The 27,860-nt window shown below is 37.0% G+C and overlaps 1 protein-coding gene across 1 annotated transcript in view; it reads left to right on the top strand.

Annotated features, from left to right (window-relative positions):
* The first annotated feature begins 6,499 nt into the window (after positions 1-6,499).
* The window catches only part of LOC148570803 (uncharacterized), a 78,173-nt gene continuing 56,812 nt past the window's right edge, over positions 6,500-27,860 (top strand). Inside the window, exon 1 of the mRNA XM_088507165.1 lies at positions 6,500-7,107. Coding sequence (XP_088363291.1) covers positions 6,500-7,107 — 608 coding nt within the window. The remainder of the gene's footprint in view (positions 7,108-27,860) is intronic.

Below are 27,860 nucleotides of genomic sequence, written 5' to 3'. Positions count from 1 at the left end.
AGCACAAAATCAGGAAGGAAAATGTAAAACATGCAATTAGTATGAATAAGCGTGCAAAGACTTGATAAAAACTACTCAATTGAGTACAAGATAAACCATAAAATAGTGGTTTATCAAAAAGCAATAGAGAAAAGAAGAATGGTGGTAGCTCTAGCGGCTGTAGACTATCGGAGATGGAGGAAGAAAGGAAGGGGAGTCATGCATTGATGAGCAGATATTTTATACGCTTTTTTATGTTACTTTATTAGAGTTTTCAGTATGTTTTGTTAAGTTTTATTATATTTTAGTAGGGTTTATTAAAAAAATTACTTTTTGGATGTTACTTTGAGCTTTTGTCTTTTTTTTAATGATTTTTTTAGGTAAATTTTGGGTAAATTTGGCAAGTTTTGGCAAAGTCTGATTCAGAGGCAACAAAAGGATAGCAGATGCTGTCAGATTCTGACCTCCGTGCATTTAAATGAGCATATCTGGAGTTACAAAGGTCCAAATGATGCTTTCTCAACGGCGTTGAAAAGCTAACTTCTAGAGCTTTCCATAAATATATAAATATTTATACGTTTTTTTGTATAGGACATCCCAAAACGGGCGTTGAACGCCCAAACTACCCCCTAGTGGGCGTTCAACGCCCCAAGGGGACCAAGGCCAGCGTTGAACGCCCAAACTTGATGTTCAACATGACCAAGGAGCTCAAGGCAGTGTAGACATCCCTCTAGTGGGCGTTCAATGCCCATTCTTCAAGTTAGATGCCAAGCTCATCCCAAGACAGTCACCTAAGTAGGCCAAGAAGTGGATTTTCGCACCTTTCTACTTAGTTTATTTCACTTTTGTAATTTTTATTTATTAGGTTAGTATATATAGTCGAAGATCACCCATGTTGAGGATCTTCAGCCTCTCAGAATATATCCCACGTTATTTTTTCTACAGTATGAGCAACTAAACCTCCAAGGTTAAGGTTAGGAGCTCTGTTGATTCCTAGGGATTAATGTAATTACTTTTCTACTTCAATATATGTTTGATTCTATTCTATGATGCATTGTCATTCTTCATCCTTATGAATCTCGATTTTATATGAGTTCCATACGAGTCCTGACCCAGATAGTATTGAGCTACAGCTTGAGAATGTATCACGGGTTCCAACAAGTTATCTGGGCTAATTGGGGTATGTGACATAAAACCTCATTAGTCAGGGATAATTGAGGTTCCTGTCTCTAAGGTCTAGAATCATAGAGTGTCAGTCTCTGATCCAGAAGATCTGACCTTGTCTATGGCGTTTAGAGTAGGATCATCAAGAGATTGAATTGCGCGCGCTTCACCGTCTCCCAGATTGATCTGCAGGATAACCACAGCTTGCTCAATCTAGCAATCTTCATGGGATTCGACCCTCACCACCTGAGGTATTACTTGGACGACCCGGTGCACTTGCCGATTCAGTTGTACGAGTCACAAATTCGCACACTAAGTTTTTGGCAACGTTGCTGGGGATTGTTTGTGATTGACAAACCAACGGTTGTCTTTCTCCCTAGATCAGGTAATTTTTAGTTATTTTTCTTTTGTTTGTGTTTCTTGATTAAAATTTTCAAACTTTCTTTGTTTCTTGTCGAAAATCTTTCAAAAATATTTTTATCTTTTGTCATCTTATTCTTTTGTTTGAGTCTTGTGTCAATTTTTAAGTTTTATGTCCCTTTAGTTTTCATTTTTTACCAATTTTTGAAAATATTCTTGTTTTCTTTTTTCGTGTTCGAACTATTCTTGCTATTTTTCTTTGTTTGACCTTAAAATTTTTAAGTTTAGTGTCTTTTAGTGCTTCTTTTTCAAATTTTTGAAAAATGTGTCAATTGATTTCAAAATCTTTAAGTTTGGTGTCCATCTAGTATTGTTCTTTTCTTTTTCATTTTTTTTCAAAAATTTTTCAAAAATTGATTTTAAAATTTTAAGTTTGGTGTCTTAATTAGTAGGCTTGTTTTCTTGTTTGACTTTTCTATCTTTAAAATCTTTATCTTATCTTTTCAAAAATTTGATTTTCAAAAAATTTTGTTATCTTATCCTATTTTAAATTTAAAATTTTAAGTTTTAGTATCTTGTTAGTTTTGCTTTCTTTTAAAATTTGAATTTTTTAATTTTAAAAATTTAAAATCTTATCTTATCTTGTTTCTCTTTCTTTTGACTTTTTCTAACTTTTGAATTTCAAAAATATTTTTTTGACTTTCTCTTTTTAAATTTTAAATTTTTTCAAAATCAAACCTCTTGTTTTAAATTTTTGATCTTATCTTATCTTGTTAGACTTTTTCTTCTCAAAAAAGTCATGAGACACAGCGACAGTCATCCAATTCATATCACAAGGATATCCTATATGCATGAGACACAACTCAGGGAATGCAATAAAGCATGATCCAGTCCATTTTCCCAAGCTTTAATAGGAACGAACTGCTTTGATACCAAATTGTAATGACCCAATTCCAGTACGTCATGATCATACTGGAAATCGAGTGTCACCAAATTACTTACCTAAAACTATAACTATTTACTATTAAGCCTCTAATTGAATTAGCGCACTATCAATTTTTTTGAAAAACGTTTACTTTATAAAAATATTTGTCAGGACAGCTAATTAAACATACAGAAGCCATAGTAAGGAATCAAATAAAGCATACACAAAGCCAACATTATATACAAACATAGCATATATCATAGATCATGCATACATATAAACGTGCTACCATATATATCATAAGTTAGCTTACAATCCTTCATATCTTGCTACTATATATATAATTAACGCTCCGAGCCCTGGTCCATATAGGAAGCCCCAAAGCTGGCACCCGAAACTAGCCTAACCAATATTTACAGCTCCTAATCTCTTGGTGGATCTATCCAAAAGTGAGAGACTAAGCCAAAATCTCTAAGCTACACTGTAGGCGCCACCCAAAACACGCTACCAACTCTTACTGTCTCTGAACGATCATTGCAGCCAAAAAACGAGTTCTTTATCACATTCACATACTTCGCTAGGTCCTCGTATGTATAGGGAAACTCTTAACTAGAGTTCATGTTTCCGTCTGAAAGGGGAAGAGCAGGAGTAAGAACTGGGGAGTTCTTAGTAGGGTCGAGGTGGTTAGTTAAGTTCGTTTTAATACTATACCCAATCAGTAGCAACATCCGAATCACACATCAAACAAATTAAAGAGAAAACAAACACAACACATACACAATCACAGAAAACAGAATTAATAGAAGATATTCTCAAACAATGATGATGCATGTCTATCTCTAGTGCAGGTAATGAGCTCATCTGTCGATTTCGACCCGCTCCCGACGCAACTCAGCAACCTTTGCCTGAGTTTGGTTTTCAGTGCCATAACCTCTGTAAGCAACCTCTGTCTTACAGGTGCGACTCTCTTGAGCCTATGTATGCAAACATAACCTCTGTAAACAACCTCGGTCTTACAGGTGAGGCTCTCTTTGGCGAATGTATGTATTGGTAACCTTTGTACGCAACCCCTTTTAACCCAACATTATAAAAATTACTAATTTAATTTCGTATTTCTAAAAATAACCCCAATCTTTTATCAAACTACACTTTCATATTCAAAAATAATATTTAAGTTGGTGACAAAAACTCTTTCAAAACCAAAATATTTTCGTGTGATCTTTCAAAATATATACTTGATTTTAAATCTATTTTTTGAGCTTTTTCGATTACCGATTTTTCTTTCACAGCTTTTAATTTAATTCTTTGGCCATTAAACGTCACCCATTTTATTCAAAACTAACACAATGACAGCCCCAAATCAATCTCATTATCATAGTTTAGGAAGCACAAACATAACTAAATCACAAGCTTAATCATATCTAACAATATATCCACAAAATTCAATATAAATTCAATCAAATTCAATCAATAAGTAATCACGACATCAATTCACTTGTCCAATATTAATTTAACCGGTGAGAATTTACCAAAATCCTATCTTCCTACGAAATCAAAATATGCGAAGCTCTAGAGGAGCCTTTTGACCGAGCTGCCGAAGGGAAAAACATCCGAAATCATCTGTGTCTCTTAGAACTCTAGTTGGCCAAACTCAATGGGTAGGGGAGCTATGTTACCATCAACTTCTACCGATCCAAAGTGATGCCAACACATAGAAGAGGATGATATGAATACTTTTACCGGATTAGATTTTTTATTAGGGTTACGGATCGCAAGAAATCGAAACCAGAAGTTCGGTGGGGGTTACAGTTCTCTCTTTCTCTCTTGGTCACACTTTCTCTTTGCATGCAATGAATATTGAAACTAAATGTTAAAGTTTGATAAGAAATAGATGCTTATGTGTCACGCCCATTTGATATATATATATATATATATATATATATATATATATGTATGTATGTATGTATGTATGTATGTATGTATGTATGTATGTATGTATGTATGTATGTATAAGCCTTTTGTTTTTCTTTGTTTCCTTAGTGAAACCACTGAAAGAACTAAGAATTATAATAATAATAATAATAATAATAATAATAATAATAATAATAATAATAATAATAATAATAATAATAATAATAATAATAATAATAATAATAATAATAATGTATATAAGGTTAAATGTATATGAGTTACTAATATAAATGACATTAGTAACTTAGAAATCAAAAGATATTTGATGAAGCATTAGCAATTCTAAGCTCATCAAGAAATACTGATAATTACTTATATCGGCAAAAGTCAGACTTGTTAATAATATTAATATTATTATTTAATCTCCATTATAATTAAAGCAAGTAAAATAAATAAATAATAGAATAATTAAATTGTATTACCATTTATTTTACTTCGGGGTTTAAAGTCGACTTGACAAAATAAAGCTAATCGTTTTAAAATATTATTTTAAGAAAAACTTTCGTTAGTGTAAAAATTAGAGTTGTTACATTCGCTCTCAGTGCAGAGCTTTATAGAGCCTCCAGACACCAACTCTAAGTTTGGTGTTAGGCAACCATCATCAAGCACAGAAAAGGAAGGTGCTAAGAAGAAGGTACCTAAAGGCTAGAAGGAAAAGAAGATCCCCACTGAAGGCCTCTCACCTGGCATGAAAGTTGTCTTCACCAAGAATCTAGTCATTCCACACACAGTGAGTAGGATCCTGTCTCTAGAGCGTGTGGAGCTCATTCATGAGAGCACAGGAAGAAAGTTCACTGTGAGGGGTGAAGATCTGAACCCCTATCTACCTTCGTAAAGGAGTTGTCCGTCAAGCTAATGACAGTAAAGAAGCGCTTGTTAGGAGGCAACCCAACCATTAGCATAGAGTTTTCATTTCCTTTTAATTTATTTTAAGTTTGATACTATAGTTTTTCCTTTGCTTTTTGACATTTGTGATCATGTGCAGCACTTAAAACAATGACAAAGAAACTTAGAAGTGGAAACAGAACACCCTGGGGAGATCCCCTTGCTGGCGTTAAACGCCAGACAACTAGGAAGATGGGCGTTCAATGCCCTTTAGGCAGTGAGGACCTGGCGTTGAACACCAGAAAGGGACCATTCTGGGCGTTCAACGCCCCAAATGGAGTAAAGCTGGTGTTGAACGCCAACCAGGGAGCAATGCTGGGCATTCAACACCCTACAGGGAGCAGCCAGGCCTTACTTTTTACCCCCTATGGGCGTTCAACGCCCATTCCTGGCGTTGAACGCCAGGTAGGAGGCAGGGAATTCAAAATTCCTAGCCTCTCACGATAGTGGATCCCACAGAATCTCCACCTACCCCACCTTCTTCTCTCTCCTACTTTCTAAACCTTGAAATCCACACTCTACTTTCCCTCTTCCCCATACACCCTCAACCAATCACATCCACATCACCTTTTCCTCTTCCTAAAACCCCATCATAATTTTCATCCTTCAATTCCCACCAACCCCACTTACTTCAAATTCAAACGATTTCCCCTCCACCCCCCCCCCCAAATTCTTCCCTCCCTTAACCGAACCCTAACCCTCCCACCCCTATAAATACCCCTTCATTCATCCCATTATCCTCACACCTAAACACTCTCTCTATCTTACCTGATACACTTTACACACTATTACCCTTCCTCATCCCTCACTTGGCTGAAGGATTCTCTCCCTTTCCCCTCTATATTTCTTCTTCCTTCTACTCCTTTTTTTTCTTTTTGTTAATATTTGCTCGAGTACGAGCAAAGTTCTTAAGTTTGGTGTTGTAACAGCTTTGCTTTTTGACTTCTACCATTCCTAAGTATGGCACCAAAGACCAGTGAAGCCTCAAGAAAGAGAAAAGGAAAGGCTCCCACTTCCTCTTTCGAACCATAGAAATCATGGAGATTCTTTACTAGAGCCCACCAAGATCACTTCTATGCTGTGGTGAGGCACAAAATGGTGATTCCTGAAGTCCTATTTTGGCTCAAGGAGGATGAGTATCCGGAAATCCTTGAAGAAATCTAGAGAAGGGACTGGGAAACTTTAGCCCATCCTATCTCAGCTGTTGGCACACTAATGGTGCAAGAATTCTACGCCAATGCTTGGGTCACGAAGGGGCATGACACTAGTGTGAACCCACAACCTAAGAACTTCCGCACCATGGTTCGAGAGCAACTCTTGGACTTCAGCCCAGAAAGTGTGAGGTTGGCGTTGCAATTGCCTCAATTACAAGGTAACCCACACTCCTATGTAAAAAGGGTCAACTTTGATAAGAGGTTGGAGCAAGTGCTCACATACATCTATTTGGAGGGAGCCCAATGGAGGCTAGATGCACATGAAAAGCCCCACCAACTGAGTTGGCTTGACCTCAAGCCGGTGGCTAGAGGATGGTTGGAGCTTGTGCAATACTCCATCATCCCTACTAGTAACCGGTTTGAAGTTACCATTTACCGAGCAATAATGGTGTATTGCATCATGCTCAGAAATAAAGTGGAGGTACACAAGATAATCCCTCAAGAAATATACAACATAGCGACAAAAGTCTCCACCAAGGCAAGGCTAGCCTTCCCACATCTCATCTATTGCGTGTGCAACTCAGCTGGGATTAACATTCCAGGTGACGCCCTCATTGAGAAGGATAAGCCCATCACAAAGATGAGGATGGAGAATGTTAGAGAGCCGGCGTAAGGACCCCAACAAGAGCCTGTGTAGCCACCTCTATCAAAAATCTCTGAGATGCCTCAAGGGATGTATTCTCCTCTCCGTGAATATTGGGATCAACTGAACACCTCAATAGAGGAGCTGAGCTCAAACGTGGAGCAGCTGAGGCTGGAGCATACTGAGCACTTCACAATTCTCCATGAGATGAGAGAAGATCAGAGAAGGCTGGTGGAAGAACAGCTAAGTCAAGGGCATAATATAGAGGAGATCAAATGCTCCATTGGATTCTCCAAGGGAAGCAGCAGTCGCAACCACTGAGGTTGTTGAGTCCCTTTACATCTCTCCCAGCTTTATTTCTATTTTCGATGTGCTTTTATTTTTTGTCTGTTTTCTTTTCTAAGTTCATGATCATATCAAGTCTTTTGTCTTTCTTTTAGTTTTATTTTCTATTTTATTTTGGTCATAAGATATCCTCTGTATCCTCACCATGCTTAAAAGAAAACTTATTTGAAAAAGAAAGAACGAGATGCATAAGTTTTAAGTATATCATGAGTTATTCCAAGTAATCTGATGTGGTGTCCTTGCAAATATTTTCTGAATGCATGAGTGAGCAATTCTCAAACGTGTTCGACCCCTAAATATTTTTTTTTTTTCTGAATGCATGAGTGAGGTCGAATCCCACAAGGATTGGTTGAGTGAGCAATTCGGATTAGAAGTGTGTTCTAGTTGAGCGGAATCAAGATTTAGATGAGAATTGCGGAATGTAAAATTGGCGGGAAACGTAAATGACAAGAAATTTAAATGGCGGAATCTTAAATTGCATGAAGTAAAGAGCAGAAGCTAAATTGCTGAAATTAAAAGGGAATGGGGGTGATTGCATGAATTTAATTGCAGAATGTAAAGAGAAAGTGGAAATCAGAAATGGGGAATTCATTGGGTTATAGGAGATATTGAGATCTCCGAATCAAAACATGTTTATCTCTTCCTCAACCAATGCGTTCATTGAATTTTGCTTGGCAATCTTATATGATTGGATCCCAATCCCTTGGCTCACCAATTCTCTCTAAAAACAAACAAATTCCCAATCCCTTGGTTTAAATGTTCATAAGAAGAGATGATGCTCGATCACTGATTATACCATACAGTTTCATAAACCACAATTTGGTAGGATTACATGTCACAATATCCATCCAAACCCCAATCCAATTCACTGTGAGAAAGCTTCTCTAGCATGAATCCTCCATTCCTTTCCCAAGGTTCCGAAGGATTCCAATTATGGGTAGTTTCTTTCCCAAGACAACTACCCAATGGAATTAGATCGAGAAGCTTTCTAACAAAATTCAAGAGAAAAGATTGAAGAAGAAGATAAACTATTATTGATTCATTGAATTACAATAGAGCTCCCTAACCCAATGAAAGGGGTTTAGTGAGTCATAGCTCTGAATTCAATTACAAAACTAAAGGAAAATGATCCAAAGTTCTCTCTCTGTCCAAACTTCCCCCTCAGGGGCTGGATTCCCCCTCAATCCCCCCTGTGTCTCAAATGCAAAAACTAAGGCCTTTAAATAGGCTCCCTAAATTACAAAATGAAAATGAAATTCAAAGCAAATTACAATCAAATGAAAATAAACTATTCTAGATGATTCTTGTGGCCTTGATTTGGTGTTGTTGATGGGCCTTGCTTGCTTGAAGGGTAGAGTGACATAATTGATCCAAAAAGGATAATGATCCATTAAACTACACTCAAACGTTGCACCCCCCTTTCTTGAGTCGTCACTTTGTTCTCTTGTCAACCTTGCCAATTTGATGCCAAATATAGACTATTATACCTCGTTGGAAAGCTATGGATGTCAGCTTTCTAACGCAACTGGAAGCACCTCAATTGGATCTCTATAGCTCAAGTTATGCTTGATTGAAGGTGACAAGGTTGCTGGTTGGTTTGACAGCGTTTAAGCCAACGTTTAAGTCACTTAAACGTGCTCGAAAATGCCAATTTTGGGAGCTCAGTTGCATTGTCCACCCCATACTTCTATACATCCTTGGAAAGCTCTGGATGTCTACTTTCCAATGCAACTGGAAGCGCATCATTTGGAGTTCTACAACTCGAGTTATACTCCATGGAAGGTGAAGAGGTCAGCTGGCCTGATTGCATGTTGGTACTATGCTCTTCTATGCACATTACGGGGCTGTTTTCTCCCTCAATTTTTAGTATCCACCATGCATGCCATATATTCTTGGAAAGCTCTAGATGTCTTCTTTCCAATGCATTTTGAATCACCTCATTTGGAGTTTTGTAGCTCAAGTTATTTATGTTTGAAGAAGGCATGGTCAAGCTGTTCCATATAACACGTTTAAGCTCCAGTTTAAGCTTAAACTGGAGCTTAAACGCTGGCACTCCCTGGAGGCACAAGCTCGAGCACGTTTAAGCTTCAGTTTAAGGTTAAACTGAAGCTTAAACATGGAAATGGAAGAAGGCAACCCTGGAGTGTGGAATTGTCGAACACGTTTAAGCTTCAGTTTAAGGTTAAACTGAAGCTTAAACGTGGAAATGGAGGAAAGCCATCCTGGTTCATTTCTCAATTCTGGCATTTAACCTCCAGTTTAAGGTTAAACTGGAGGTTAAACGTGGAAATGCTCCCCTGGTGAGATTCTCACTTCTGGCGTTTAACCTCCAGTTTAAGGTTAAACTGGAGGTTAAACTTCAATTCCAGCATTTCTTAGCCTTCATGATTCTGGCGTTTAAGCTCCAGTTTAGGCTTAAACTGGATCTTAAACTCCACATGTGATATTCAAGCTTCCTTTATTGATTTTGTTGCTTCCTTGCCTAGCCTCTTCTTCCCTGAAATCATCCAAACAATTGCATCAAAGTCTTGCAAAAATTCATGAGAATTCTTCCATTCATAGCTTTCAAGGAATATAACTAAAAACTCATGGAATTTGCATCAAAATCTTCATGTTGAATGATTTAAGACAAGCATGACTATTTGGCCCAAATGATTACTTAAGGCTCAAGAAAATGCATAAAACAACTAAAAATAAAAGAAAAAGGCTAGTGAAACTAGCCTAAGATGCCTTGGCATCACAACACCAAACTTAATCCTTGCTTGTCCCCAAGCAAGTTCTGAATTATTGAGAAGAAAGAATGAAACAGAAAGTAAATTCATTAGCCATATCAGTAAGTAATTGACATTGATTAATGGGGTGTTCATGTAGAAAGTTGTTGCAGCATCACTTTATTGTTTCTTAGGTAAGAATGTCACTTTTTATGTTTCCACTAAAACACTGCTTATGGCCTCTTGTTATTCACATATCCTTGGCAAGTTTCTTTTCTTTGTTTTTCTTTTTCTTTGAGCTTATTTGCTCCTTGTTGCTCAGTGTCATGTGTTGCACAAGCCTTTGGCATTTTCTTTTTCTTATCAGTGCACTACACATATCCACTACAGGCATTTTAGTTCACATTTCTTCTTGAGACATTGGTACCCAGCACCTCTTTGTGTGACTAAATGTTTTGTATTTAGGTTGCTCTTGATAATGGACTTTTGGTTGATAATCCCGGGTTAGTTAACCCAAGTTACCAAGTGTTGAAACACTCCTCAGAACCTATTCATCCAAGCATATCCTTAATACATAAACACCACAGGCATTTGTCTCAGAAGTTCAAACCATTGGTGCCTAGCTTATTTTCTCAATTTTTTTTGCTTTTTGGTTGCCCTTTTTCAGTGGCTTTTTCTTCTTCTTCTTCTTTCTTTTTCATGGCCAAAGACATTTATTCATCAAGATCCATAGACAGCATCCTAATTTCCACTAAAAGTGACAATTCTAACTTTATTTCTTAGTGAGCTGACTATTCAATCAAACATGCATACCACCACTTAATCTTATTTGATTTCTTACCAAATGGAATTGAGTTACTTTTGTTCAAACTTTTCTTTTATTTTTGGAAACAGAACAAGCATGGCAAGCATTTGTTTAAGAAGATGAAGTTATCCAGACACTTAGACTATCACTTATTTGAAATTTAAACAAACAGACAAACAAAAACTGCAATGACTCAAACTTAAAGCAGGGGTGCATGCAAACTTCAAATATCAGCAATTCAAAGTACAAGTAATTAAGTGACAATACAACCTTTTAGCATCTTCTTTGTTGTTCATCATCCTTCCTAGCCTTGGTGTTCTCTTTGATGATGATGTATATTCCTTCCATGAGATTGATTGTCTTCCTGCAAAGCTATTAGAAGTTGCTTGTTCCCCAAGCACTTTGAGAATTGGTTAGCATGCATGGATGTTTGTAGGCCTCTGAACTTAGATTGGTGTGTGAACACGAAACTTAGTTCCTTGCCATATGCAGCAATTGGGATCATATGCAGAAAACCTCATGTGCTTTTATTAAGAAAATAACTATGAACTAGAAAAAGAAACTATGAACTAGAAATTAAACTATTGTTTGAGTAGTTTCCCTGATTGGTTGGAGCTAGTGACTAGTCATGCTGAGGTAGAAATGTGCTTTTAATGAAGTTTTTTTTTTTTGGTGGAACACCAAACTTAGAATCTCACATTCACCCTTGAATTGTTTTGGTGTGCAACACCAAACTTAGCTCCTTGCAATACAGATAAATCTACTTAATTCTTTTATTGAAATAACTAGAAAAGAAAAACTACCTTTGGTTGGGTTGCCTCCCAACAAGCGCTTCTTTAACGTCATTAGCTTGACATGCTGTTCCTGACTTTCTTCCTCTTCTTCCAGTTTGTTAAGAGGAATGACTTCAAGTGGATAAAGGAGCTAGTTAGTGCCCCTTGTTGTGAATGCTTCTTTCCAGCAAGCTTTCCCTTGTGATTGGCTTGAGTGAACTTGCTTGTTGGCTCAGGAGTTGGATTGTTCTTCGACCTTCTCTTCTTCATGGATATGATCCTTTGTTTCTCGGTCACAATCCTCATTTTGGTGCTTGTTTCTACTGCCTTCACATCCTTGATCTCAGAACTTGGTTGTTGTTGGACAGTTGGAGTATCCTGTTCATCAAAAGCTTCCTGAATTTGTGGTTCAATGAACCCTTCCTCTTTGCAACTCTCTGTGTCATTGGAGTGTGATCTCCCTTGATTGACTTTCTCCCTTTCTTGTTCTTCTGATTCCTCCCTTGGGTTTGCCATGGTATCACTAGAAGAATTGTGGGTAGGGATTTGCTTTGATATTATCCAATTTGTGCTTCTAGCTTTTGAATGGCAGCACCATGATTTTGTAAGTTGGATATCACTTCTTCCTTAAAGCTTTTCAAATCGGCCACATCTCTGCCCATAGTTGCAATCATTCCTTCTATCCTGTTTAATTGATCTTGAAATTGTTGGTTCGGATTGGGTTGATGAGGTTGATTATCTTGGCTGTGATATGGTGGCTGGGAGTATGTGTTTTGTGTGGGCTGATAGAGTCTTTGGTTGGAGTGTTGGTAGTGGTATGACTCTTGTGTGTAGTGGAATGAGTCTTGTGGATAGTGAAATGAATTGTATGAATTTGAGAAGGAATTTTGTGCTGAGAAATGCTCAAGTGATGAAGAATTTGGATATGTAAAACTAGGAGGTGAGGTTGGATAATTCAGAGGTGATGGCTCTTGATGAATGGGGTGTGAATAAGTGAAATCTCTTTGGTTTTGATCTTCCCAGCCACAACTTGAGTAGTGATCAAATTCACCAAAACATGGACCATTTTGTGGCTCTGGGAAGTACCCCGTTTCCTGTTCCTGATACTCCCACCCACCATGAGCATAATAACATGAATCATTCTGTGGTGGTGGAGAGTTTCTCATGAATTTTGATTGACCAAAAGATGATGGATACTCCTTTCTTTTTTGCAATGTGCTCAGTCTCAAACAATACTCATCCAAAGATAGTGGAAATTTCATAGTGAGACAATATCACAAACAGCTAGTGGTTAGTATGCTAACAAGTGAATAAGCAAAGAAAACAAATTAAAATTTGCAGAAATTAGCAGTAATAAACTGAAACAAAAACTATTAACAAAAGAAAAGAAAAATTGCTCAATCTAGTTAACTTCCAATTGGAGAATTGTCAATCGAAAACCAATCCCCGGCAACGGCGCCATAAACTTGATGCGCATAAACTAGTTATGCCACGATTTAGGAAATTGCACGATCGGCAAAATTCCTTCCGGCAAGTGCACCGGTTATCGTCAAGTAAAAACTCACAATAGAGTGAGGTCAAATCCCACAAGGATTGGTTGAGTGAGCAATTCGGATTAGAAGTATGTTCTAGTTGAGCGGAATCAAAATTTAGATGAGAATTGCAGAATGTAAAATTGGCGGGAAACGTAAATGACAAGAAATTGAAATGGCGGAATCTTAAATTGCATGAAGTAAAGAGCAGAAGCTAAATTGCTGAAATTAAAAGGGAATGGGGGTGATTGCATGAATTTAATTGCAGAATATAAAGAGAAAGTGGAAATCAGAAATGGGGAATTCATTGGGTTATAGGAGATATTGAGATCTCCGAATCAAAACATGTTTATCTCTTCCTCAACCAATGCGTTCATTGAATTTTGCTTGGCAATCTTATATGATTGGATCCCAATCCCTTGGCTCACCAATTCTCTCTAAAAACAAACAAATTCCCAATCCCTTGGTTTAAATGTTCATAAGAAGAGATGATGCTCGATCACTGATTATACCACACAGTTTCATGAACCACAATTTGGTAGGATTACATTTCACAATATCCATCCAAACCCCAATCCAATTCACTGTGAGAAAGCTTCTCTAGCATGAATCCTCCATTCCTTTCCCAAGGTTCCGAAGGATTCCAATTATGGGTAGTTTCTTTCCCAAGACAACTACCCAATGGAATTAGATCGAGAAGCTTTCTAACAAAATTCAAGAGAAAAGATTGAAGAAGAAGATAAACTATTATTGATTCATTGAATTACAATAGAGCTCCCTAACCCAATGAAAGGGGTTTAGTGAGTCATAGCTCTGAATTCAATTACAAAACTAAAGGAAAATGATCCAAAGTTCTCTCTCTGTCCAAACTTCCCCCTCAGGGGCTGGATTCCCCCTCAATCCCCCCTGTGTCTCAAATGCAAAAACTAAGGCCTTTAAATAGGCTCCCTAAATTACAAAATGAAAATGAAATTCAAAGCAAATTACAATCAAATGAAAATAAACTATTCTAGATGATTCTTGTGGCCTTGATTTGGTGTTGTTGATGGGCCTTGCTTGCTTGAAGGGTAGAGTGACATAATTGATCCAAAAAGGATAATGATCCATTAAACTACACTCAAACGTTGCACCCCCCTTTCTTGAGTCGTCACTTTGTTCTCTTGTCAACCTTGCCAATTTGATGCCAAATATAGACTATTATACTTCGTTGGAAAGCTATGGATGTCAGCTTTCTAACGCAACTGGAAGCACCTCAATTGGATCTCTATAGCTCAAGTTATGCTTGATTGAAGGTGACAAGGTTGCTGGTTGGTTTGACAGCGTTTAAGCCAACGTTTAAGTCACTTAAACGTGCTCGAAAATGCCAATTTTGGGAGCTCAGTTGCATTGTCCACCCCATACTTCTATACATCCTTGGAAAGCTCTGGATGTCTACTTTCCAATGCAACTGGAAGCGCATCATTTGGAGTTCTACAACTCGAGTTATACTCCATGGAAGGTGAAGAGGTCAGCTGGCCTGATTGCATGTTGGTACTATGCTCTTCTATGCACATTACGGGGCTGTTTTCTCCCTCAATTTTTAGTATCCACCATGCATGCCATATATGCTTGGAAAGCTCTAGATGTCTTCTTTCCAATGCATTTTGAATCACCTCATTTGGAGTTTTGTAGCTCATGTTATTTATGTTTGAAGAAGGCATGGTCAAGCTGTTCCATATAACACGTTTAAGCTCCAGTTTAAGCTTAAACTGGAGCTTAAACGCTGGCACTCCCTGGAGGCACAAGCTCGAGCACGTTTAAGCTTCAGTTTAAGGTTAAACTGAAGCTTAAACATGGAAATGGAAGAAGGCAACCCTGGAGTGTAGAATTGTCGAACACGTTTAAGCTTCAGTTTAAGGTTAAACTGAAGCTTAAACGTGGAAATGGAGGAAAGCCATCCTGGTTCATTTCTCAATTCTGGCGTTTAACCTCCAGTTTAAGGTTAAACTGGAGGTTAAACGTGGAAATGCTCCCCTGGTGAGATTCTCACTTCTGGCGTTTAACCTCCAGTTTAAGGTTAAACTGGAGGTTAAACTTCAATTCCAGCATTTCTTAGCCTTCATGATTCTGGCGTTTAAGCTCCAGTTTAGGCTTAAACTGGATCTTAAACTCCACATGTGATATTCAAGCTTCCTTTATTGATTTTGTTGCTTCCTTGCCTAGCCTCTTCTTCCCTGAAATCATCCAAACAATTGCATCAAAGTCTTGCAAAAATTCATGAGAATTCTTCCATTCATAGCTTTCAAGGAATATAACTAAAAACTCATGGAAATTGCATCAAAATCTTCATGTTGAATGATTTAAGACAAGCATGACTATTTGGCCCAAATGATTACTTAAGGCTCAAGAAAATGCATAAAACAACTAAAAATAAAAGAAAAAGGCTAGTGAAACTAGCCTAAGATGCCTTGGCATCATTAACAGTGCATAATTGATATTGGAGTGAGAATGTTGGCTCTTGAAAGAACAAAGAATTTAGAAAAGTATTATTAACTCTTTGAAAAATCAAAACACTGATTCTTGATGTAAGAAAAAGCAGCAGAAAAAGAAAAAGAAAAATAAAAAGAAAAAGAAAAAAAATATGCTCATAAAAGAAAAATAAAAAAAAGCAAGGATCCAAGGCTTTGAGCATCATTAGTTAAGAGGGTTAAAAATCAGCCTAAAAAGCTCAATTGAGTTGCTATCCCTAACTGGTGTGAAGGTTTCAAGTGAAAAGCTTGAAACTGAGCAGTTAAAGTCGTGATCCAAAGCAAAAGAGTATGCTTAAGAACTCTGGGCACCACTGACTGGAAATTTAAGCAAAGGTAAATTTGAATCCAATGGGTTCCCCCAGTTAAGTTCCTGTGGCATTTATATATCTGGTGGTAATACGGGAAAACAAAATGCTTAGAGTCACGGCTAGGCTAAAAAAGGTGCAAAGCACCAAAAGAAAAGTTGTGTTCAAGAATCAAGAAAACATAAACTAAGAGAATCAATAATATCATCCGGATTCTAGTTCCAAGAGATGTCAATGTTTTTGAGCTCCAAAGGAAAATGAGATGCCAAAACTGTTTAGAAGTAAAAAGCTATTAGCCCCATTCAATAATTGGAACTGAGCTTCATTGAAAACCTTTAAGACTTATTATATCTTTCTCTTCTTTTTAGTCCTACTTGTTTTTGGTTGTGTGAGGACAAGCAACATTTTAATGAGTAGATATTTTATATGCTTTTGATGTTATTTTCTTATTGTTTTTAGTAGATTTTGTTAAGTTTTATTTTGTTTTAGTAGGTGTTAATGCAAAATTCACTTTTTGGATACTACTTTGAGCTTATGATTTTAGGAGAATTTTGGGTGAATTTGGCAAGTTTTGGCAAAGTCTGATTCAGAGGCAAGGAAAGCATAGCAAATATTGTCAGAATCCGAGTTTTGTGCATTCAAACGAGCATTTTTGGAGCTACAGAAGTTCAAATGATGCATTCTCAATAGAGTTGGAAAGTTAACTTCTAGAGCTTTCCCACAATATATAATGGTTTATACTTTGCTTTGGATTGGACAGCCCAAAATGGGTGTTGAACGCCCAAACTACCCCTTAGTGGGCGTCCAACGTCCCAAGAGGACCAAGGCCAGCATTGAACGCCTAAACCTGGCGTTCAACGCCACAAGGGGAGCAAGAAAGCAGCATATCTACCCCCTAGTGGGTGTTCAATGCCCACTCTTTTTGCACCTTTAGCTTAGTTTATTTTAATTTTGTAATTTCTAATCGTTTTTAATATCCCTTTAGGTTTAGTATTAGTATATATAAGGGAAGATCACCATTATTTAGGATCTTCTCCATCACATTCAAACATTACACATCATTTTCTGTACAATATGAGCAACTAAACCTCCTAGGTTAAGGTTAGGAGCTCTGCTGATTCCTATAGATTAATGCAATTATTTTGCTACTTCAATCAATGTTTGATTCTATTCTATGATGCATTGTCATTCTTCATCCTTATGAATCTCGATTCTACATGAGTTCCTTACGAGTCTTGACCTAGATAGTATTAAGCTACAGTTTGAGATTGCATCACGGGTTCCAACAAGTTATCTGGGCTAATTGGGGTATGTGACATAAAACCTCGTTAGTCAAGGGTAATTGAGGTTCATGTGGCTCTAAGGGCTAGAATCATAGAGCGTCGCTCTCTGATCCGGAAGATCCAACCTTGTTTGTGGCATTTTGAGTAGGATCATCAAGAGATTGAATTGTGCGCGCTTCACCCTCTCCCAAATTGATCTAGCCTATTCGGGTGTTTGGTCTGGACCTGAGGAGATTAATGACAATGACCAATGGCTTAATCACTTACAACCTTGCCATTGAAGAAATCATTCATTATTGGAGTAGTGAGTATGACGTGTTAATCCAGAAGAAGAAGCATCTCCAAGCCTTAACTGATCTTTCATCACTGTTTCTACGTTTTATTGTTATTGCTTGTTTGTGCGCCTACAATAAACAACAACTATTTTTTTATTTGTTTGACTAAGATCTGCAGGATAAACACAGCTTGCTCAATCCGGCAATCCTCCTGGGATTCAACCCTCACCCACCTGAGATATTACTTGGATGACCCGGTGCACTTGCCGGTTCAGTTGTGCGAGCCACAAATTTGCGCGAGCCACAATTTTGCGCACCAGTGGTGTATGACTGGTCGACGACTGTAGGAGTGCCAGAGAAGCCCAACAGCAGGGGTGGCAGCTTAAATGGCCATCAACAGCAGCGGCAACAACACCCTCCTCCTCCCCGCATCGCTTCCTTTTCCATCATGCCCAGTCTCCCGCTCTTCCTTCCTCGCGTATGACTTTCTCTCAATCTCTCACGTTCCACTCTCATCTATAGTGATGACGGTGGTAGTATCACCACAGGCAATGCCTCACCCTTCCCCTCTTCTCTCCTTCTTCTTCTTCTCTTCGTTCTCTTTCTGTTTGTGCACTCTGATTTTTTTTCTTTTGATTTTTTCTCTGATTTGGGTGTGTGTCTAGTCTAAATGAAAGGCAGAAAGTGAGTTATGTGTGTGGAAAAGAGAGGTAAAGCGTGTTTTGCTGAGGCAATCACAGGTGGGAGAAACGTGTGTCTTTGTGAAGGGAATGAGTCTCATTGAGAGAGTAACGTGTGCGTGTGTGAGGAAAATAAGTGGCTCAATGTGTGTGGCAGACTTTAAGGTTAAGATTAGAGTAAAATGCGTACTAGTAATATACGAATTTTATAAAATCCTTGGGATAATATATTAATTAGAGATTGAAATATAATACCGTAAAATTATTTTGGAAAAACTGTTTTATTTTTCAATATACCAATAAATTCAAATAACTATTTTCAAATTAAAATCTATAATAATCTAATTAATTATCTTTTATAAAATATAAATTTAAACCAAAAATACCAATTACTCCGATTAAATTATATAATTTTCATCGTTTTTCTATTACTTAAATTTTAATCTCAATTATGTAAAATATCCAATTACAGTAAAATTTTATAAAAATATTAATTAATTAAAATTCAAAATATTCATAAAATTAATTTAATTATTTTTAATAAATTAGTTTCTAAAAGTAAGGAGATCAAATCAATAAAATAAATTATAACTTTCTTTTTTTTTTTTTTTGATATTTTGATTTTCAAAAATGTAGGTCGTTATACGAGGAACATTATCTTAAAGTCTTCAAAGAAGCTAAGAACTCTAGTCTTTAATATTAAAACTTTCAAATATAAACTGAGATCACGAGTACTTCAACCTCGGGTCATTTTCCCTAGGAATGCAATTGAAATGTTACGCTTTTGGTTATTAAGAAGACAAAAGGGGTTTTGCAATTAAAGAACCAAAGATTAAAAGAACTTAGCAATAAAAGAACTAAGTGATGATCAAAATTGTAATTAATGCAATTAAAGAGAAGATGAGATCAAAACTAGTGAAAATGCTATAAATGCAATAAAGAGCCTTGACTTGGGAATGATAATCTAAGGAATCCTATCATTACCATAACCACAATATGGTAATTATGATGAGTCAATCTCGCCTAGTTAACCCCAAACATCGAGGAGTAAGTCAAGCAAGCATAATTGACCTTAATCCATAAGTCCTAGCTAACTTACCAAACTAGCTGATAAAAAGCTAGCGTCAATGGAAACAAGAGTCAACTAACTATCCAGGAATTACCACTAAATGTCGGACATTATGACTCTAGTATCCTAGGAACTCAAATCCCAAGTTAAGGTGTGAAAATTAACTCAAAATCTACAGTTGACATTTTCACAAACACATTGTGTGCATAAAAGTAAAACATGGAAAATTATAAGGGAAAATAGAAAACTACAACCAACTATCAACAATCTCAACAATTAACATTCAATTAAACATAAAGGAAGCATAAGACATGAAATTCATTATTCAAAACTTCAAGAACTCAAAATTGTATATATAAACCAAGTACTTGAACCATAAGCAAACAAAGGCAAAAGTAGTGAAATTAAAGAGAAGATTAAGAGTACTTACAATAAAAATGAGCAAAATCAAAGATCAAAGCTTGCTATAAAATGCTACAAGGAACACTAAGTAAAAACCCTAAGAGAGAATTCTCTACTCTACACTACTCCTACTTCTAATTAACTATCTAAAAATGTAAAATGTGACCTTCTAATCTAATTCCTTCATATGGCTTCAATCCCCCTTAATATAGCTGATGAGCGGATAATTTATACGCTTTTTGGCATTGTTTTTAGGTAGTTTTTAGCATGTTTTAGTTAGTTTTTAGTATATTTTTATTACTTTCTAGGCAAAATTCATATTTCTGGACTTTACTATGAGTTTGTGTGTTTTTCTGTGATTTCAGGTATTTTCTGGCTGAAATTGAGGGAGCTGAGCAAAAATCTGATTCAGGCTGAAAAAGGACTGCAGATGCTGTTGGATTCTGACCTCCCTACACTCGAAATGCATTTTCTGGAGCTACAAGAGTTCAAATAGCGCTCTCTTAATTGCGTTGGAAAGTAGACATCCAGAGCTTTCCAGAAATATATAATAGTCCATACTTTTCTCAAGGATAAACAACGTAAACTGGCGTTCAACGCCAGTTCCATGTTGCATTCTGGCGTTAAACACCAGAAACAGGTTACAAGTTGGAGTTAAACGCCAGAAACAGGTTACAACCTGGCGTTTAACTCTGGAATCAGCCTAGGCACGTGTAAAGCTCAAGTCTCAGTCCCAGCACACACCAAGTGGGTCCCAGAAGTGGATTTCTGCACTATCTATCTTAGTTTACTCATTTTCTGTAAACCTAAGTTACTAGTTTAGTATTTAAACAACTTTTAGAGATTTATTTTGTACCTCATGACATTTTAGATATGAACTTTGTACTCTTTGACGGCATGAGTCTCTAAACTCTATTGTTGGGGGTGCGGAGCTCTGCTATGTCTCGATGAATTAATGCAATTATTTCTGTTTTCTATTCAAACACGCTTGTTTCTATCTAAGATGTTCATTCGCACTTCAATATGATGGATGTGATGATCCATGACACTCATCACCATTCTCAACCTATGAACGCGTGCCTGATAACCACCTCCGTTCTACCTTTGATTGAATGAGTATCTCTTGGATTCCTTAATCAGAATCTTCGTGGTATAAGCTAGAATACATTGGCAGCATTCTTGAGAATCCGGAAAGTCTAAACCTTGTCTGTGGTATTCCGAATAGGATTCAGAGATTGAATGACTGTGACGAGCTTCAAACTCACAAGGGTTGGGCGTAGTGACAGACGCAAAAGGATCAATGGATCCTATTCCAGCATGAGTGAGAACCGACACATGATTAGTCGTGCGGTGACAGCGCACCTGGACCATTTTCACTGAGAGGATGGATGGTAGCCATTGACAACGGTGATCCACCAACACACAGCTTGCCATAGGAGGAACCTTGTGTGCGAGAAGAAGAAGATAGGAGGAAAGCAGAGATTCAGAAGACAAAGCATCTCCAAAACTCCAACCTATTCTCCATTACTGCATAACAAGTATTTAATTCATGCTCTTTTATTTTTCGCAATCCAAACTGATAATTATAATTGATATACTGACTAAGAATTACAAGATAACCATAGATTGCTTCAAGCCAACAATCTCCGTGGGATTCGACCCTTACTCACGTAAGGTATTACATGGACGACCCAGTGCACTTGCTGGTTAGTGGTACGAGTTGTGAAAAGTGTGATTCACATTTCCTGCACCAAGTTTTTGGCGCCGTTGCCGGGGATTGTTCGAGTTTGGACAACTGACAGTTTATTTTGTTGCTTAGATTAGGAAAAATTTTTCTTTTTTGGTTTAGAGTCTTCTATTATTGTTTTTGGTTGAATTTTTTTTAAATCCTTATTTTCTCTTTTTAAATTTTTTTCAAAAATTTTATAAACTGATAATTGAGTTTTTCTATTTGAGTTTAGTTTCATATTTTAAGTTTAGTGTCAATTGCATATTTTTTTTATTTCTTTTAAATTTTCGAATTTGTGTTCATTGTTCTTTCTTAATCTTCAAGTTGTTCTTATTTATTTCCCTTGTTTGATCTTTAGTTTTCTTTGTTTTGTGATTTTTCTTATTTTTCTTGTGCATTTTCGAATTATTAGTATCCAAAAAAAAATTTGTTTAAAATATTTTATATATTAAATACCTTTATTAAAACACTTTCAATTTATAGCTCAATTGGCTAGAGCGTTGTGCTTATGTTCTTGGTGATTCGGTATCTTCCTTTTAAAACTTTTTCAAAAATAATTTTTCTTTGATTAAATCTTGTGTCAAGTTTTACGTTTGGTATTTTCTTGTTAGTTCTTATTTAATTTTCGAAAATTTATTTTTGGTTTTTTAAAATTTTAAGTTTGGTGTTCTTTTTTTATGTTCTTGAGTCCTTTGAGTCTTTGACTTTTTGTTCTTCGTGTTCTTGTGAATCTTCAAGGTGTTCTTGAGTCTTTCTTGTATTTTGATCTTAAAATTTTTAAGTTTGGTGTTCCTTGGTGTTTTTCCTCCAAATTTTCGAAAATAAGGAGCATTAGATCTAAAAATTTTAAGTCTTGTGTCTTTTTATTATTTTTCTCTTTCCTCATTGAATTCAAAAATATCTTTTTCCTTTATTTTAATTGATTTTTCGAATTTTCCTTTAAAAAATTCAGATTTTATTTTAAAATTTTTTTATTTTAGCTTATCTTAGTTTTAAAATTTCAAAATTCAAATCTTTTTCAAAAAAAAAAATCATATCTTTTTCAAAATCTTATCTTATCTTATTTCAAATTTCAAATTTCAACTTCCAAAATTCAAAATTCAAATTTCAATTTTCAAAATCTTTTCAAAATTTAAATCTTTTTCAAATCCTTATCTTATATTGTTGACTTTTTCAAAAATTCAAAATTCAATTTTCAAATTTCAATTTTCAAATTTCAAATTTCAAATTTCAATTTTAAAATTTCAAATTTCAAAATTAATGTTCAAATTTAAAATTTAAATTTCAAAACTTTTTAATTTAAATTCCTTATCTTCTCTTACCTAGCTTATCTTATTTTTTCTAATCTCAAATCTTAAAATCAAATCTTTTTCATATCTTTTCTTTTTTTTATTTTATTTTATTTTTTTGCAAGTATCTTTAATTTTAAGACATATCTTTTTCAAAACTTCCTAACCAATTTCTCTCTCTTCAAATTTTTTTTTTCGAAAATCCTCACCCACATCTTTTTCAAATCTTTTTAATTAATTAATTTTGTTTTCAATTTTCTTTTATTTATTTTTCTTCAAATTTTCGAAATCATAATCAATTTTTCATTTATTTTATTTTATTTTATTTTATTTTAATTTCGGTTTTCAAAAAAAATAAAAAATAAAAAAAAATATTTTATTTGCAATTCACAATATCTCCCTTTCTCCATCATGGACCTAAGCAGAAATGAACAGTCCAAAAGGACTCTGGGGTCATATGCTAACCCCACTACTGCTTCATATGGGAGTAGTATCTCTATACCCTCCATCGGAGTCAGTAGTTTTGAGTTGAATCCTCAGCTCACTATCATGGTGCAGCAAAGTTGCCAGTATTCCGGTTTTCCACAGGAAGAACCTACAGAGTTTCTGGTACAGTTTTTACAAATTGCTGACACAGTACATGATAAGGAAGTAGATCAAGATGTCTATAGATTATTACTGTTTTCATTTGCTGTAAAAGACCAAGCTAAGTGGTGGTTAAATAACCAACCTAAGGCTAGCATAAGGACATGGAAACAGCTGTCAGAAAAATTCTTGAATCAATATTTCCCTCTAAAACGGATGACACAGCTAAGGCTGAACATCCAAGGCTTTAAACAAGGAGATAATGAATCTCTTTATGATGCCTGGGAGAGATACAGATAGATGCTAAGAAAATGCCCCTCTGAAATGTTTTCAGAGTAGGTGCAGTTAGACATCTTCTATTATGGGCTTACAGAGAAAGATCAGATGTCTTTGGACCACTTAGCTGGTGGATCTATACACATGAGAAAGACAATTGAAGAAGCTCAAGAGCTCATTGATACAGTTGCCAGAAATCAGCATCTGTACCTAAGTAGTGAGTCTTCCATAAAAGAAGAAGCCAAAGCAGTGTCTACTAAACTTGGTCCTCTAGAACAAGTTGCTGAAATCAATCAACAATTGTGCTTTCTAACAAAACAACTAGCAGAATTCAAGGAAATGCTATAAGACACTAAAAATGCTAATAAAAATATGGAGGCACAATTGAATCAGACAAAATAGCAGTTATCAAAGCAGATAACAGAAGAGTGCAGAGCAGTTCAATTAAGAAGTGGAAAAACATTAAATACCTCACTTCAGAGCAGCAGAAAGCCAAGAAAAGAACAACTGACAGAGGATGAGCAAAATATTATTCAAAATCCCTCTGAGGACAGTAAGGGCCCAGAGAGGAACAACTCTGGCGTTCAAACGCCAGAAAAGGATGCAAGGTTGGCGTTAAACGCCCAACCCACGTGCAGTTCTGGCGTTTAAATGCCAGGAACAGGCAAGGAGCTGGCGTCAAACGCCCAATGAAAGCTCAGTTCTGGCGTTCAAACGCCAGAAACAGGTAGGAAGTTGGCGTCCAATGCCAATCAAGCTTCCAACCCTGGCATTCAAACGCCAGTGAGGGATCAGACACACACAAGTGCTGATAACAACCCCTCTAAAAAGGCTTCTCTAACCACTTCTGTAAGAAATAAACTTGCAGCAACCAAGGTTGAGGAATACAAAGCCAAGATGCCTTATCCTCAAAAACTCCGCCAAGAAGAGCACGATAAGCAATTTGCTCACTTTGCAGACTATCTCAGGACTCTTGAAATAAAGATTCTGTTTGCAGAGGCACTTGAGCAAATACCCTCTTATGCCAAGTTCATGAAAGATATCTTGAGTCATAAGAAGGATTGGAGAGAAACTGAAAGAGTTCTCCTCACTGAAGAATGCAGTGCAGTCATTCTGAAAAGCTTCCCAAAAAAGCTTAAAGATCCCGGGAGCTTTATGATACCATGCATATTAGAGGGTAATTGCACCAAGACAGCTTTATGTGATCTTGGGGCAAGCATCAACCTAATCCCTGCATCCACTATCAAAAAGCTTGGCTTGACTGAAGAGGTCAAACCAACCCGGATCTATCTTCAACTTGCTGATGGCTCCATTAAATACCCATCAGGCATAATTGAGGACATGATTGTCAAGGTTGGGCCATTTGCCTTCCCTACTGACTTTGTAGTGCTGGAAATGGAGGAGCACAAAAGTGAAACTCTCATTCTAGGAAGACCATTCCTAGTAACTGGACGAACCCTCATTGACGTCCAAAAAGGGGAGATAACCCTGAGAGTCAATGAGGATGAGTTTAAGTTAAATGTTGTCAAAGCTATGCAACATCCAGATACATCAGACAACTGCCTGAGCATTGATATTATTGACTCCCTGGTGGAAGAGGTCAATATGACTGAGAGTCTCGAATCAGAGCTAGAGGACATTTTTAAAGATGTTCAGCCTAATCTGGAGGATTCAGAGGAATTGAAAAAGCCTCTGAAACTTCCTCAGGAAGAGGAAAAACCTCCTAAACCCGAGCTCAAACCATTACCACCATCCCTAAAATATGCATTTCTGGGAGAAGGTGACACTTTTCCGGTGATCATAAGCTCTGCTTTAAATCCCCTGGAAGAGGAAGTGTTACTTCAAGTGCTAAGGACACACAAGACAGCTCTTGGGTGGTCCATAAGTGACCTTAAGGGCATCAGCCCAGCAAGATGCATGCATAAGATCCTATTGGAGGATGATGCTAAGCCAGTGGTTCAACCACAGAGGCGGCTAAATCCAGCCATGAAAGAAGTGGTGCAGAAAGAGGTCACCAAGTTACTGGAGGCTGGGATTATTTATCCTATTTTTGATAGCCCCTGGGTGAGCCCCGTCCAAGTTGTCCCCAAAAAGAAAGGCATGACAGTGGTTCATAATGAAAAAATGAACTGGTTCCTACAAGAACAGTTACAGGGTGGCGCATGTGTATTGACTATAGAAGGCTCAATACAGCCACCAGAAAGGATCATTTTCCTTTACCATTCATAGACCAGATGCTAGAAATACTAGCAGGTCATGATTATTACTGCTTTTTGGATGGCTATTCAGGCTAGAAGCAAATTGCAGTAGATCCCCAGGATCAAGAGAAAACAGCATTCACATGTCCATCTGGAGTATTTGCCTACAGAAGGATGCCATTTGGGCTGTGTAATGCACCTGCAACCTTTCAGAGATGCATGATCTCTATTTTCTCTGATATGGTGGAAAAATTTATGGAAGTCTTCATAGATGACTTCTCAGTATATGGAGACTCATTCAGCTCTGGTCTTGATCACCTGACACTGGTTCTGAAAAGATGCCAAGAGACTAACCTGGTTTTAAACTGGGAAAAATGTCACTTTATGGTGACTGAAGGGATTGTCCTTGGACACAAGATTTCAAACAAGGGAATAGAGGTGGATCAAGCAAAGGTAGAGGTAATTGAAAAATTACCACCACCTGCCAATGTTAAGGCAATCAGAAGCTTTCTGGGACATGCAGGATTCTATAGGAGGTTTATAAAGGATTTTTCAAAAATTTCAAAACCTCTGAGCAATCTGCTAGCTGCTGACACGCCATTTGTGTTTGACACAAAGTGTCTGCAGGCATTTGAAACTCTGAAAGCTAAGCTGGTCACAACACCAGTTATTTCTGCTAAGCTGGTCACATGCCATTGGTGCAATACTGGGACAGAGGCATAACAAGCTTCTGCATGTCATTTATTATGCTAGCCACATTTTAAATGATGCCCAAAAAAATTACACAACCATAGAAAAAGAATTGCTTACAGTGGTTTATGCCATTGACAAGTTTAGATCATACTTAGTAGGATCAAAAGTGATTGTGTATACTGACCATGCTGCTCTTAAATATCTACTCACAAAGTAGGATTCAAAACCCAGGCTCATAAGATGGGTGTTGCTTCTGCAAGAGTTTGATATAGAAATAAGAGACAGAAAAGGGACAGAGAATCAAGTAGTTGATCACCTGTCCCAGATAGAACCAGTAGCAGGAGCATCCCTCCCTCCTATTGAGATCTCTAAAACCTTTCCGGATAAGCAATTATTTGCTATTCAAGAAGCTCTGTGGTTTGCAGACATTGCAAACTATAAGACACAAGGTTCTCCTTCTGTAATCATGGAGAGGAAGCATGAAAAGCTTCTCTCAATACAGAGTCAAACAAAACCCCCACATTCAAACTCTAAGTTTGGTGTTGGGAGGCCACAACTAAACTCTAAGTTTGGTGTTGAGAGGCCCCAACCCTGCTCTGATTATCTGTGAGGCTCCATGAGAGCTCACTATCAAGCTATTGACAATAAAGAAGCCTTGTTGGGAGGCAACCCAATGTTATTTAACTTTATCTATTTAGTTTGCATTGATATTTTATGTTTTCTGTAGGTTGATGATCATGTGAAGTCACAAAAACTACTAAAAAATAAAAAACATAATGAAAAATAGCATTAAAAATAGCTCACCCTGGAGGAAGAGCTTACTGGCGTTTAAACGCCAGTAAGAAGCATCAGACTGGCGTTTAACGCCAGAAAGAAGAATCAAGCTGGCGTTAAACGTAGAAACAAGCACCAAGTTGGCGTTCAACGCCAAAAAAGGGGAAAAGCTGGCGTTTAAGGCCAGAAACAAGCAGCAGTCTGGCGTTAAACGCTAGGATTGCACACTAAGGGCGTTTTGCATGCCTCAATGGAGCAGGGATGCTAAGTCTTTGATGCCTCTGGATCTGTGGACCCCACAGGATTCCCACCTACCTCACCATTCCAATTCAAACCATTCCCCTCCCATACCCACCCATTCACACACCTCCTTCTCCTCCACTTCTCTTTCTACTCCCTTCTATCTTCTTTTGCTCGAGGATGAGAAAAACTTTTAAGTTTGGTGTGAAAAAAAGTGTTGCTTTTTATTTTTCCATAACCATTTATGGCACCTAAGGCCGGAGAAACCTCTAGAAAGAGGAAAAGGAAGGCAGTTGCTTCCACCC

The sequence above is a fragment of the Arachis ipaensis genome, chromosome B3, assembly GCF_059453495.1.
Source record: "Arachis ipaensis isolate K30076 ecotype BB chromosome B3, ASM5945349v1, whole genome shotgun sequence".
NCBI classification, from domain to species: Eukaryota; Viridiplantae; Streptophyta; class Magnoliopsida; order Fabales; family Fabaceae; genus Arachis; species Arachis ipaensis.
Note: the sequence above shows the minus strand (reverse complement) of the source record. Positions and strands in the feature narration are given on the sequence as shown.